This window comes from Pelophylax lessonae, assembly GCF_965119305.1.
Source record: "Pelophylax lessonae genome assembly, chromosome: 5".
Classification (NCBI taxonomy): Eukaryota; Metazoa; Chordata; class Amphibia; order Anura; family Ranidae; genus Pelophylax; species Pelophylax lessonae.
The window spans coordinates 496,565,913-496,579,778 of NC_138772.1; the positions used below are offsets into that span (position 1 = coordinate 496,565,913).

Sequence of the window (13,866 nt, forward strand, 5' to 3'; positions counted from 1 at the left end):
TTGTATCTGTTCAAGAGACCTTAAGGTTACAGGGTATTCCATCGGAAATAGCTGAAACTGAAATCCCTTTTGGGACTAAAAAACGCATCAAAGTGGCGAAGGTTTTTCCATTGCCCAAATGTTTTGGCAATCCAATCGAAGAAGAATGGCGTCTGCCAAAACGCACTTTTACTATTTCTAAACGCATTGACAGGCGTTATCCGTTTGAGGAAACCCTTATTAAGAAATGGACAGAACCACCTGTGGTGGATTCACCAATTGCTAGATTGAATAAAGCCACGGTTATTCCTTTAGAAGACGCTCCGTCTTTTAAAGATCCAGTGGATCGCAAGATAGAAGCTATGTCTCGCACCATGTTTTCCTTGATTGGATCAGCTTTCAGACCTATAATAGCTATTGGTCTGGTTTCGCAGGCTGTAACTGAATGGACCAAGTGGTTACGCCGGGACTTAGAAGAGGTCCCTCAGGCGGTATCAGATTTGTTGGAACAAATGATACAGGGGTTACAGTTTGTGTGTGATGCGGCGTTAGACGCCACTCCATTATTGGCGCGAGCATCAGTCTCAGCAGTGGTTCTCAGGCGTACACTGTGGCTAAAAGGTTGGTTAGCCGACCAAGGTTCCAAAAAAGCATTGGCTAATATCCCCTTTTCAGAAAGGCGTCTATTTGGAGCCAACTTAGATGAGATCATTAAAGATCTCACGGGTGGAGAGAGCACCTTTTTACCGCAAAATTTTAAAGGTAGAGGAACTCGTCAAAGACGAGGGCCTTCTTTTTCTGCTCACAAGAGGTTTTTTCGTCCCGCGGGTGAAAAAACTAAGTCCTCCAAAGCTCCTGCAGGAGGCGTCAGGGGTCGTTGGTCGGGCAAGCAAAAGCCCGCCCCCTCCAGACCTGAAGATAAACCATCCAAAGCCTGAAGGTGCGCCCCCACCCATAACTGGGGTGGGGGGACGTCTTCGCCGGTTCCCGGATCCATGGCTTTCCAGAATCCCGGACAAATGGGTTTGCGAAGTCATAAGGTCAGGGTACAAGATCGAGTTTCGATCTCTCCCACCGGCGCGATTCTTCCCTTCCAATATCCGACTATCCTCAGATCGTTTAGAAGATCTGCGGAGAGCAGTCACAGATTTACTACAACAAGGAGTGGTAGTCCACGTTCCTTGGACAGAACGGTTTCAAGGGTTTTATTCAAACCTGTTTACAATACCCAGGAAAGAGGGCAAAGTGCGTCCAATTCTGGACATTAGAGCACTCAATTCTTTCGTCAACATAAGAAGATTCAGAATGGAGTCCATTCGCACGGTAGCAGCCTTCCTGCATCCAGGGGATGTCCTAGCGTCCATAGACATCAAGGACGCCTATCTTCACATTCCCATTTTCGCAGGACATCAGCGGTTTCTACGCTTTTCCGTAGAGGAGAACCACTATCAGTTTGTGGCGTTACCTTTCGGTCTCACCACGGCTCCGCGGGTCTTCACAAAGGTGTTGGCCCCAATGTTGGCACTTCTGCGCCAAAGAGGTATATCGATCCTTGGTTACCTAGACGATCTTCTGCTTCATGCAGAGTCTCCTCAGACCTTGCTACAAAACATAGAAATTACTATGATTTCTTTACAGGAATTCGGGTGGCTGGTGAACCAGCAAAAGTCATTTCTGGTTCCCACCCAGAGGCTCGAATATCTGGGTCTAATTCTAGACACAGTCAGGACAAGAGTTTTTCTTCCGGTAGGGAAACTCCGAAAGATTCAATCAGCAGTCCAGTTGTTACTGTCCAACAGCTGGTCTTCCCTTCGGACTTGCATGAGGGTTCTGGGGTTGATGGTGGCTTCGTTCGAAGCAGTCCCATTTGCCCAGTCCCATACCCGAATTCTTCAGCAAGAGATTCTTCTCAGATGGAATCGGAATCCGGAATCCCTGGACAATCAGATCCGATTGAGCAAACAGACCAGAGAGTCTCTGGTCTGGTGGCTTCGGTCTCCGATGCTCAGCCAGGGAAAGTCATTTCTGCCAATATATTGGACGATAGTGACCACGGATGCCAGTCTATCCGGATGGGGAGGAATTCTCGGTCAGTTATCTGTCCAGGGACTTTGGTCCCCGGAAGAATCCAGGTTACCGATAAATGTATTGGAACTGAGAGCGATCAGACTTTGTCTGATTCACTGGACCGAGCAGCTCCAGGGCAGCCCGGTTCGGATCCAGTCGGACAATGCCACGGCCGTGGCTTATGTCAATCACCAGGGGGGCACCAAGAGTGTCCGAGCGGCCAAAGAAGTGGCTTGCATTCTTCGCTGGGTGGAACGATTTGTTCCAGCAATCTCTGCGGTGTTCATTCCGGGGGTGGAGAATTGGCAGGCAGATTATCTCAGCCGTCAGACCCTGGATCAGGGGGAATGGTCCCTCCATCCAGACGTTTTCCACCAGTTGTGCCTACGGTGGGGCACCCCGGATGTGGATCTGTTGGCATCACGATTCAACAGGAAAGTTCAGAGATTCGTGGCTCGCTCCCGCGATCCTCTAGCAGAAACCGCAGACGCACTGATCGCCCCGTGGGGGCAATACCAGCTAATATATGCCTTCCCTCCTCTCGCGTTACTGCCAAGACTTCTTCGCAGGATAGAGGAGGAAGGAATCCCAGTAATCCTGGTAGCGCCGGACTGGCCTCGTCGAGCTTGGTACGCCGACATGGTCAGACTGGTGGCGGACGTTCCGTGGAGACTTCCTCTCAGGGAGGATCTACTGTCTCAGGGACCGATCTTCCATCCTGCTTTACGATCGCTGGCTTTAACGGCCTGGCTATTGAGACCCAGGTGCTGAAGGACAAAGGTTTGTCAGCTTCAGTTATTCCTACTCTAGTTGAAGCAAGGAAAGCGACTTCCAGAAAGATTTATCATCGCACATGGAAGTCCTACATTGCATGGTGTGAACCTTTGGGGTTCCGTCCTCGGTCTTATTCGATTAGTCGAATATTGGCTTTTCTGCAACAAGGGGTTGAGCAGAAACTGGCCTTGAGTACTATCAAGGGTCAGGTCTCAGCATTAGCCATCTTCTTTCAGAAGCCTTTGGCTACTCATTCCTTGGTGCGGAACTTCATCCAGGGGGTGCGACATCTGGCTCCGCCAGTGCACGCGCCGTTACCCCCCTGGGATCTTAATTTAGTGTTGTCGGTTCTTCAGAAACCTCCCTTTGAAGATATTAGGGAGATTCCTCTACCCACGTTGTCCCAGAAGGTGGCCTTCTTGGTGGCTATTACTTCTGCACGCAGGGTGTCAGAACTGGCCGCATTATCTTGTCGTTCACCATATCTGGTGGTTCATAGAGATAAGGTGGTTCTTCGTCCGAATCCATCCTTCCTACCAAAAGTGGTTTCAGAATTTCATCTGAATGAAGAAATTGTATTACCTTCCCTGTGTCCTAAGCCCAGTCATCCTCGGGAGTTTGCTTTACACTCCTTGGATGTGGTCCGGGCGATCAGGGTATACTTGAAAACGACAGACTCGTTTCGCAAGACGGATTCACTTTTTGTGATCCCAGATGGACCCAAAAAGGGGTTGCCTGCATCTGCCGTGACCATTTCCAGATGGATCAGACAGACGGTAGTACAGGCTTATTCTATTAAGGGTCGGGAGCCCCCGTTCCCTGTTAAGGCGCACTCCACTCGGGCACTTAGTGCGTCATGGGCCTTTCGCCATCAGGCGTCAGTGGTCCAGGTGTGCAAGGCGGCTACCTGGTCGTCGGTGCATACCTTTACTAAACATTATAAAGTTGATGTAATGGCATCGTCTGATGCCTCGTTTGGCCGCAAGGTTTTGCAGGCCGCAATTTGAGGAGACCAGTGGTCTACCTCGAGGGTTTTTTCCGTTGGAAAATTTTTCTTTAGTCTCATTCTTTGTTTATAATGAGCCTTTAAAACTTCTAGTTTGGCACCGGTTGGGCCTTCTAGATTGGATTTGATTTTGTCAATCCCACCCCTCATTTGTGGCACTGCTTCTGGATGTCCCAGCTCTTGAGAATCAAGAAGACTACGTCTGTCAATGAGCGATAGAGAAAAATGGATTTTTGTAAGATCTTACCGTAAAATCCTTTTCTCTTAAGCTCATTGACAGACGTAGTACCCGCCCCTCTATCATTGAGTTGGGTTGGGTTAAATTCTCTGTACTGCTTTAAAACAGAACTGATTCCCTGTAGCAGAGAGAGGGAGGATATACCCTCAGGGACTGCCCCTAAGGTGGAGCCAGAACGTTTTGTCTTTCTGCCTAGTCCTACTCCTGCGGAGACAACATAACCCAGCTCTTGAGAATCAAGAAGACTACGTCTGTCAATGAGCTTAAGAGAAAAGGATTTTACGGTAAGATCTTACAAAAATCCATTTTTTCCATTTCAGTTTGTGACGAGTACAAATTTGTTAATGGCAAAGAATTTGAAGTTTGCTTTTTTGCAGCCGTGGCATCAGTATTCTTTGTGTGGACGCCCCTAGAAACTGCCCTCTACATGCAATAGACAATTGGTTTTCCTAGAAGTCTGCACAGAGCGTGTAGTAGCATTTTAGACATTCCCAGAACTGTTCTTAGGTTTACTAAGTTGAGCCTTTTACCTTGGCTTTCAAACCTTTCTCCTGGTTAGTTGCCGCCATGTGTACTGCTCTATGCGGTGTTGCTACGACGTTCCCAAATACAGTGGGACCATAGGGAATTAATGTAGCCACCCTCTAAGAGGATGTGGGATCACAGCAACAAAAAAGTAATTTGTTAAGAAGTTAGAGTTAAAAATACATACGGAGTTAAAGTGGTTGTAAAGTCAGAAGGTTTTTTATCCTAATGCATTAGGATAAAAAGCCTTCTGTGTGCAGCAGCCGCCCCAGCACCCTCTAATACTTACCTGAGCCCCCTCTCAATTCATCGATGTCCATGAATGCCTCAGTCGTCTGGGACTCTCCCACCTGATATGCTGAGACAGCTGTAGGGGGTCCTGCTGCTGTCAATCAAAATCAGCCAATGAGAGGTAGGGAGGGGGAAGGGCCAAACCACGGGTCCATGTCTGAATGGATGCAGGGAGCTGCTGCTTGCTGTGGGGGCACTCCAGGAAGGAGAGGCCAGGAGCTCCAGCCAGGGCCCCTAGAAAAGGAGGATCTGGGCTGTTCTGTGCAAAACCATTGCACAGAGCAGGTAAGTATAATATATTCGTTATTTTAATAGAAAAAAAGAGACTTTACAATCACTTTAAGAATTAATGCTTGAATGTAAATTTTTAAATTGGAATTTAGTTTCACTGTAAGCTTTGGAAATAAAAATTAGAAGCTGATTCAGATCCTGCTGCTGTAGTTTTTGATAAATTCCACTCGTAATGTTTTAGAAACCGTAAATGGAGATCTCTCCATTAGTGAAATAGACCATCCTTGGCCATTTTATTCAAAAATGTAAAAGTGTATGTAAAGCTAAATTTTTTTTTTTTTGATAGAGATTTTACCCTTCTCTACTCTATCAAGTTATTTTATGTATTATTTTTATGGTGGCCTGCCTGGGAGATTTTTCTTCACTTGGAGACCCAACAGAAAATGAAAGGAGATATCGGTGTTAATTTTGCCATCACATTTTTATTTACTTTTAGTCAGCCTTTTGACTAAAATGCCTTTAGTTTTAGTCTCATTTTAGTCATCTGCAATTGTTTTAGTCATAGTCTTTGACTAAAATGCCGTTTTAGTTTTAGTTCCATTTTAGTCGCTAAAAATCTCAAGTACATTTTAGTTGAATAAAATAATGGTAATCAACTAAAATCTAATGTGTTTTTGGTTTAATTGTAGTGCATTATTTAAGCGTTCTATAGAACTTCCAAACTCATTATATACTCCTGAATAAGAAAATCTAATAGCATGTTATTATTTATGGTATAAAGGTTTGAACAAACATTACACACAGATACAGATTTATCCACTCTGGATGGTCTGAGGTGGCCTGTAATGTTGCACAGTACTCTGCACGGTGGTCTGGGGCAGCCTGTAATGCTGCACAGTGCTCTGGACAGTGGTTTGGGGCCGCCTGTAATGCTGCACAGTGCCCTGGACGGTGGTCTGAGGAGGCCTGTAATGCTACAGAGTGCTCTGGGCATGCATCTGAGGAGGCCTGTAATGCTGCACAGTGCTCTGCACGGGGTCTGAGGAGGCCTGTAATGCTGCACAGTGCCCTGGACGGTGGTCTGAGGAGGCCTGTAATGCTACAGAGTGCTCTGGGCATGCATCTGAGGAGGCCTGTAATGCTGCACAGTGCTCTGCACGGGGTCTGAGGAGGCCTGTAATGCTGCACAGTGCTCTGCACGGGGTCTGAGGAGGCCTGTAATGCTGCACAGTGCTCTGCACGGGGTCTGAGGAGGCCTGTAATGCTGCACAGTGCTCTGCACGGGGTCTGAGGAGCCTGTAATGCTGCACAGTGCTCTGGGTGATGGTCTGAGGAGGCCTGTAATGCTGCACAGTGCTCTGGGTGATGGTCTGAGGAGGCCTGTAATGATACACAGTGCTGGATGGTGGTCTGAGGAATAGTCTGTAATGCACAGTGCCCTGGATGCCAGTGGTCAGAGATGGCCTGTAATGCACACACAGTGCTCTGGACGAACGGTGGTCTGAGGGAGGCCTTGCCTCAGGCCTGCTGTAATTGTAATTTACACTACACACTCCTAGTGGGTGCTCTATACTCTGGATGTGGGCGGTCATCGTGAGTCGGGAGTGGGATTCTCTTTGGAACTCTGGAGGCCTGGCTATAAGGATATTCCAAAAACAGTAATCTCTCCTGCGCTCAATTGGTATGCGGGAAGGTGAGTGATCTGAATGGTCTTTTTTGCCAAAAAAAAAAAATAGGCGGTCTGGCTGCCCCCTCAGGATCAAGCGTATCCAAAAACACTGAAAGACAACAACAAGAAAAGGGCGCACCAACCTTGTGCATTACCACTAAAAAAGTTTATTGAAATCCAAATGGGTAGCATACATTATCCTCACAAACGTAAGATGTATGCATGCATGTAGGAAATGGGAACCAATCACCTCCTGGACACTTCTGTACTGCTGGATGGAGTGACGGCGTCCACAATGACCTGGCTTATGCGTTTCAAGGGAGAACCCTCTTCCTCAGAGCCAAAATCGCTGGCGTTGTAATGCACAATGTCGGTGCGCACTTTTCTTGTTGTTGCAAGTGCTGCTCTGGTCTCTGGCAGTCATACTCGTCACGGTGTGAGACAGCAGCAAAAGCCACTGGCTCCTGCTGCTAAATGTCAGCCAATCAGGATGGAGAGACCAGGGAGTGCCTCGGGTCTCATGCACATCGCTGGATCAAGATCCGGCTTGGGTAAGTATTAGGGGGGGCTGAAGGGGGAGCTGCACACTGAAGGTTTGTCACCTTCATGCATACAATGCATGAAGGTAAAAAACCTTCAGCCTTTACAACCACTTTAAGGTAAAACTGCTTTGAGTTTAGCACCACTTTAAGAGGAAGTCGGCTTTTGATGTTAAACATTAATGTCTGCCTATTCTTTGTTTGAAGTCCTGTCTGCAAGAATTACGGCGGCAGTTTCCTGGCAGCCACAGAGTGAAGAAACTAACTGGCATGAGATTTGAAGCCATGGAAAGGTAAAATAATTGATACCATATATGTTCAAATGTTTTCTGCTAGTATTGTGTTGTGTCTTCTCAGTATACTTCAATCAGTGCAACAATTGAGTTAATTCACTTGGATGCTGTTGAAATCTATGATCTGATAATTTATACCATAAATATTTTATTAATAAAGTTTCTAATATAGATTTTAATACTAAACTAGATCTACAGTGAAATATTAGAAAATTGAAATAACTGCTGTTAGTGTAGGATCTCTTCATTAAATATAGGTTGTAACAAAATTATTGAATAAAGTTAACATTCATTGATAATTGCCACTTTGGTTCCAGGAGTGCATAGATAAGTGAGTTGGCCCTTAACAGAGCACAAAACTATTTTTTTACTGACTTTTCTGCACAGCTCATAATGCAACTTAGTGTTCTAAATGAGAACAAATCTCAGATTCTCTCCATAAACCACATTCCCTCCCTCTCTTGTTGTGGTTGTGTCACAATGGATTGTTGCCCAAGTGTGCAAAAAATAGCAATGTTATGATCCCCACGTCAACTTTTTTTTTTTTTTTTTCACATTGCTTTTACATACACTCCACCTGCTTCAGTTATACTTAAATTCCTCTATAATTTTAAACGATTAAGATAAAGAAAAAAAACATTTAAAAACTTCTCCCCCCCTTTCTCTCTCCGTCCCCCTTTCTCTCTCCGTCCCCCTTTCTCTCTCCGTCCCCCTTTCTCTCTCCGTCCCCCTTTCTCTCTCCGTCCCCCTTTCTCTCTCCGTCCCCCTTTCTCTCTCTCTCTCTCTCTCTCTCTCTCTCTCTCTCTCTCTCCCCGTCCCCCTTTCTCTCTCTCTCTCTCTCTCTCTCTCCCCCTTTCTTTCTCTCTCTCTCTCTCTCTCTCTCTCCCCGTCCCCCTTTCTCTCTCTCTCTCTCTCTCTCTCTCTCTCTCTCTCTCTCCCCCCTTTCTCTCTCTCTCTCTCTCTCTCTCTCTCTCTCTCCCCGTCCCCCTTTCTCTCTCTCTCTCTCTCTCTCTCTCTCTCTCTCTCTCTCTCTCTCTCTCCCCGTCCCCCTTTCTCTCTCTCTCTCTCTCTCTCTCTCTCTCTCTCTCTCTCTCTCTCCCCGTCCCCCTTTCTCTCTCTCTCTCTCTCTCTCTCTCTCTCTCCCCGTCCCCCTTTCTCTCTCTCTCTCTCTCTCTCTCTCTCTCCCCGTCCCCCTTTCTCTCTCTCTCTCTCTCTCTCTCTCCCCGTCCCCCTTTCTCTCTCTCTCTCTCTCTCCCCGTCCCCCTTTCTCTCTCTCTCTCTCATAATATTTTGTATGCCACAATTTCCCAGAATCTATTTAGTTTCAGACTTTGGTTAAAACTCCCTGAACAGTTGCTGAAGGAGTAGATGTTACTCCTTAAAGCCTCGTACACACGCAACGAATTTCCGCCGACCGGTCGTTCGTCTTTTGTCCAGAGTGGTGTCTGTTGGTTGGAATGTGCTCTAGACTGCACATGAATTTTGTCGTCCGACAGAATTATACTTCAGAAGTGATGTCATGTGTTGGATTGCTTTCTTTGTGTTCTTTCTTCTCTGAGCATGCCCAGCCTTGCTCATAAGATTTTTCCCTGTCGAAATCTGTACTGACTGCACGAAAATTGGACGTGTATTGACGGCGGGCAAAAATTTTATAGCCTGCACACCAGAATTGGTTGTCGAGAGCCGGTTGACGAGAGCACCATACTAACAAGCAGAAAATCGGCAGATCGGTCGTCGGACGAAAATTCCCGGCGGAATTTCAACTCATGTGTATGGGCATCTGCTTCAAGGTTCAATGTGTTGTGTGTTCAGAGAATGGTATTCTGCATACCTTGGTTGTAACGAGAGATTATTTGAGTTACTGTTGCCTTTCTATCAACTCAATCCAGTCTGACCTCTGACATCAACAAGGCATTTTCGTTCAGACAACTGCCACCAGATATTTTCTCTTTTTGGACCATTCTCTGTAAACCCGAGAGATGGTTGTGCATGAAAATCCCAGTAGTTCAGCAGTTTTTTAAATACTCAGACCAGCCTGTCTGGCACCAACAACAGTGGAACGTTCAAAGCCCCTTTCTTCCCCATTCTGTCTAGATGCCTGAATGCATTGAGTTGCTGCCATGTGATTGGCTGATTAGCAATTGAACAGGTGTATCTATAAAAAAAAGTGGCCGGTGATAAAACCACAGTGTTTGGCACACAAAGCGGATACATACACTTTCGGCATGTATGTATTTAATTTGGTATTCTTTTCCCATCTGGAATTAGACTCGGGATTGGCATGTAGTCACAACACGCCTCCTGGCTGACGCACTTTCACCTGCCATATCTGCCAGAAATATGCAAAGCATGCTTGGTGTACTGCTGCTGCCTTTTGTTGCAGAGACATGGCCAAGGAACACAGTCAGTGCCTGTATTATAGCAGCTCCTGCATTCCAGATGTGCAAAACCTTATACCATCTACATCCATTCTGTGAGTATCCCACCAAAGATCCCCTCAATTTAGCAATGGGGGATAACAGGCTTAAGAGAGCTGGGGCAAAAGGACTGAATAACACCTGCTTTAATGATAACCTATTTCCTATTATTACACCCCCCCCACCCCCTATGACTATAGCTCCCTCCCAGGCACAAACCATTCAACCAATTTGACAAAAGCGGACACCTTTTGTTGTACAGTACAGACACAGGAATCGATTCCTTGGGTTATATGCCTCTTCCTTCAGATGATTGGAAACTGGCACAAAGCTTCCTCGGGCAGTCCTGCGTTTAATGCTCACAGTGGTGCGTAGTGCAACGAGTGTAATTAACCGCAGGGTGCCATACAGTTTCAGGACCATGGTCCATCCCTATAGTACAAGACCTTGAATACCCCTTTTAAGGGTATGCCCACTGTGGCAATCAAAGCCTGGACCTTAGATGGGGCCAGCAAGGTGTATAGCATAAGACAGGGTTTCCCTCTAACCTTATACATATTGGCTCCTGGCTTGCATACCTTGATGGCTCTGTAGTATATACTACATCCTTTTTGTATAAGATATAAGGCAGTGCTGTGGACACAAACAGTTCTTAGGGCAAATGTGTTGGGGAATTGGCACTTTGTGTTTCTCCCTATCTTTGTCTCACTATTCAGCATAAAGGGAATAATATTATAGCATTCCAAACAAAAGTTCCTTTTAAGTTAGTCCGGATGAGGAGATGGAGGGCGCTCTGGATAGTGGATTCTGGCCAGAGGCGATGTCTGCAATGGATTGGATACAGAACAGGCAAGCAAGTGTCTCAGCAGCACTAGGGCAGCAACTCCGAGATGGAATTAAACTCTGGTACAAAGAAAACAAACAAAATACTTTTATTGCCAGAGGATAAAAATGCACCTACTAGCATTAAAATAAACCAGGCTCATCATAGGATGTGGCAAGGAATCCAGTGACAGGTGGTCCCAGGGGAGTTGGTCCAATGTGCAGCTTGATGGTGGCGATCCCAACCAACCAGCAGAGGGGGGGGCGCAAGAGCAAGAACCAGGAAGTATGGCCATGCTGTCGGACCAGCGTGGAACACATGCCAGGAAGTAATGTCAAAGGGGCGGTACGCGTTTCGGAACGTTGATTGGCTCCTTGATGCCGATAACTCAGACACATGGCCGTGTCTTTATATACCCACTATGGGTGGGATCTGGGATAGCAGCAGCCCGGAATGTACATTTATACATAAAAGGCATAGGTAAAAGGTAATAAATAAATATAGATACTAAAGAATACTAAATAAAATCTCATAAAAAATACATACTGAGGGGAATTGTATAGTGAAATGGAATTATTGAAAATTTGAAAGAACGTCAGGTAAGTGGATTTCTTGCCACATCCTATGATGAGCCTGGTTTTATTTTAGTGCTAGCAAGTGCATTCTTATCCTTTTGCAATAAAAGTCTTTTGGTTTTCTGCACTTGGAGGCAAATTATGTTTGTTTCCTTACAAGTTATTGATGTAGTGCTTATAAAACTCCTAGCTGCAAACTGTGGCTACCATTTTTTCTGCTTACAACACAAACTGATCACATCACCTGTTGCTGGATTCCGAAATGACACAGCCATTGAAACTTGGTTAGTGCCTGGTTTGCTACTACTTGTCTCCCTCATACTGGACACGCTGAACCCCCTTGATTCACATCCAGTCTATGAGAACCTTGCAGGGGAAGATCCTCACTTGGCAATAGAGGATTAGAGGCGTTTGGGAGCGAAGACATATGGGGCAAAAGTTCCTCTCAAGTTGATGGTGGCTCTCTCATTCTGAAGCAAGGTCTAACACCTGACTTGCGCTCTCAGTTGTGCAACTTGCGACCTGTTAGACTAAGGCAGAATTTACAGCCTCTGTCTTTTGTATTCCAGAAGCTTCAAGTGACCATAATTTCAGCCTAAAACAAGAATTGCCTGAACAATAATTACACATTTGTGGCAGCAGAAACCATAGGCACCTCAAGACTTTTCTCTACTAGAATTTAGGGAAGTTACCTTCTTTACCCTGTCGCCATATGATTCATTGATTGAGGTAGCGAGTAATAGTCATTGGACAGATACGCCTAGGGCTACATTCCCCCCCATAATTTCAAAAATGCAAAAGGCCTTTTCTAGAAAACCCTTTCCTACTCTGGGTCAGGCAAGTTGAGCTTTATACAATCATTGGCCACACTCTGAGAGGGTATTGCTCTCCCCCCCCCCCCCTTAATTTTTAAAGCCTTGTATCCTGTGGACCTAGAATGTAACAAAAAAATGGTCCCTTCCCATTGTAAACCTGGCTATTCTTTGCACTGATTGCTGAATATACCATTTTATTGAGGGTACTCTCTCCTTTACAGAATGTCCTTCCTTGTGTTGGCAGGCATTCCTTACAGTCGGCCATTGTCACCTTTAGTGGTTGCCCAAGCTGTGGCTAGCCGGGCTGGGGAAATTCATGATGAACCTTCCCATGAGGGATGATGATGATAATGGAGCTATGGATGAGGTAGAATCCCTATGGGTAGAACTTCAAAGGGAAGGCACTATGGGGAAAGTAATATTGGGTGTATGCTATAGGCCCCCCAACCAGAGGGGGAGGTGGATCTCTTTTCACAGATTGGAGAGGCAGCAAGGATGGGTAATGTCATTATAATGGGGGACTTTAATTATCCAGATATAGACTGGGAAGAAGGAACCGCGCATTCATCCAAGGCTCGGTAGTTCCTAAATGTTTTGCAGGACAATTTTATGGGTCAGATGGTGAACGCACCAACAAGGAACAATGCGGCACTAGACCTACTGATTATCAAAAATACAGACCTGCTCAAGGATATAGAAATACAGGGCAACTTGGGAAACAGTGACCATAGGTCAATTAGTTTCAGTATTAATCATAGTAACGGGAAACACAAGGGTAATATAAGGACACTGAATTTCAAAAGAGCCAATTTCCCAAAACTGCGCTCTTTGCTAGAAAATATCAAATGGTATAAAACCCTGGGAAGAAAGAATGCGGAGGAAAAATGGGAATGCTTCAAGAGCATACCAAACAAAGGGATTGGCCAGTGCATTCTAAAGGGAAATACATTTAAAAGAGAAAAACTAAACCCTGGGTGGCTAAACTCCAACATAAAAATGTATATTAATACTAAAGAAAAGGCCTTCAAAAAATGCAAGGCTGAGGGGTCATTGGCAGCATTCAAGCATTACAAAGAGTGTAATAAGAAATGTTAAGGCGAAATCAAGGCAGCTAAAATAGAACACGAGAGCTATATAGTGGAAGAGAGTAAAAAAAAAAAAAAAAAAAACCCCAATGAATTCTTTAAGTATATAAACAGTAAGAAAGCGAGGCCAGAACACAATGGCCCCATAAAAGACGACGAAGGGAATCTGGCCCCAGAGGACAGAGAGAAGGCGAAAGTGTTAAATAATTTCTTCTCTTCAGTCTTCACAAAAGAATTGGGGGGGGGCTACACTAACCCAGCTTGTAATGCTAAATTAAATAATACACCTCAGGAAGTACCCCCATGGTTAACAGAAGATAGACTTAGAACTAAACTAGAGAAACTAAACATAAATTAATCACCGGGACCGGATGGCTTGCACCCGAGGGTGCCAGCTGATTGGAAAAAAGCTCTGTGTCCTTGACTGTATTCCAGGTTAAGGTTAAACCGTTTTTCCTCTAGTTTGAGTGGCCACGTGTCTTATTGTATTTCCTTTCTTTCTCTTAAAAGTTTGTGCCTTATGCTAGCGTCATCAACAG

General features: G+C 45.5%; 1 protein-coding gene across 1 annotated transcript in view; it reads left to right on the forward strand.

The window, feature by feature from the left end:
* Positions 1-13,866, forward strand: part of EMC2 (ER membrane protein complex subunit 2) — a 201,185-nt gene that overhangs the window by 84,834 nt on the left and 102,485 nt on the right. Inside the window, exon 5 of the mRNA XM_082259776.1 lies at positions 7,527-7,612. Within this exon, the coding sequence (XP_082115902.1) occupies positions 7,527-7,612 (86 nt within the window). The remainder of the gene's footprint in view (positions 1-7,526; positions 7,613-13,866) is intronic.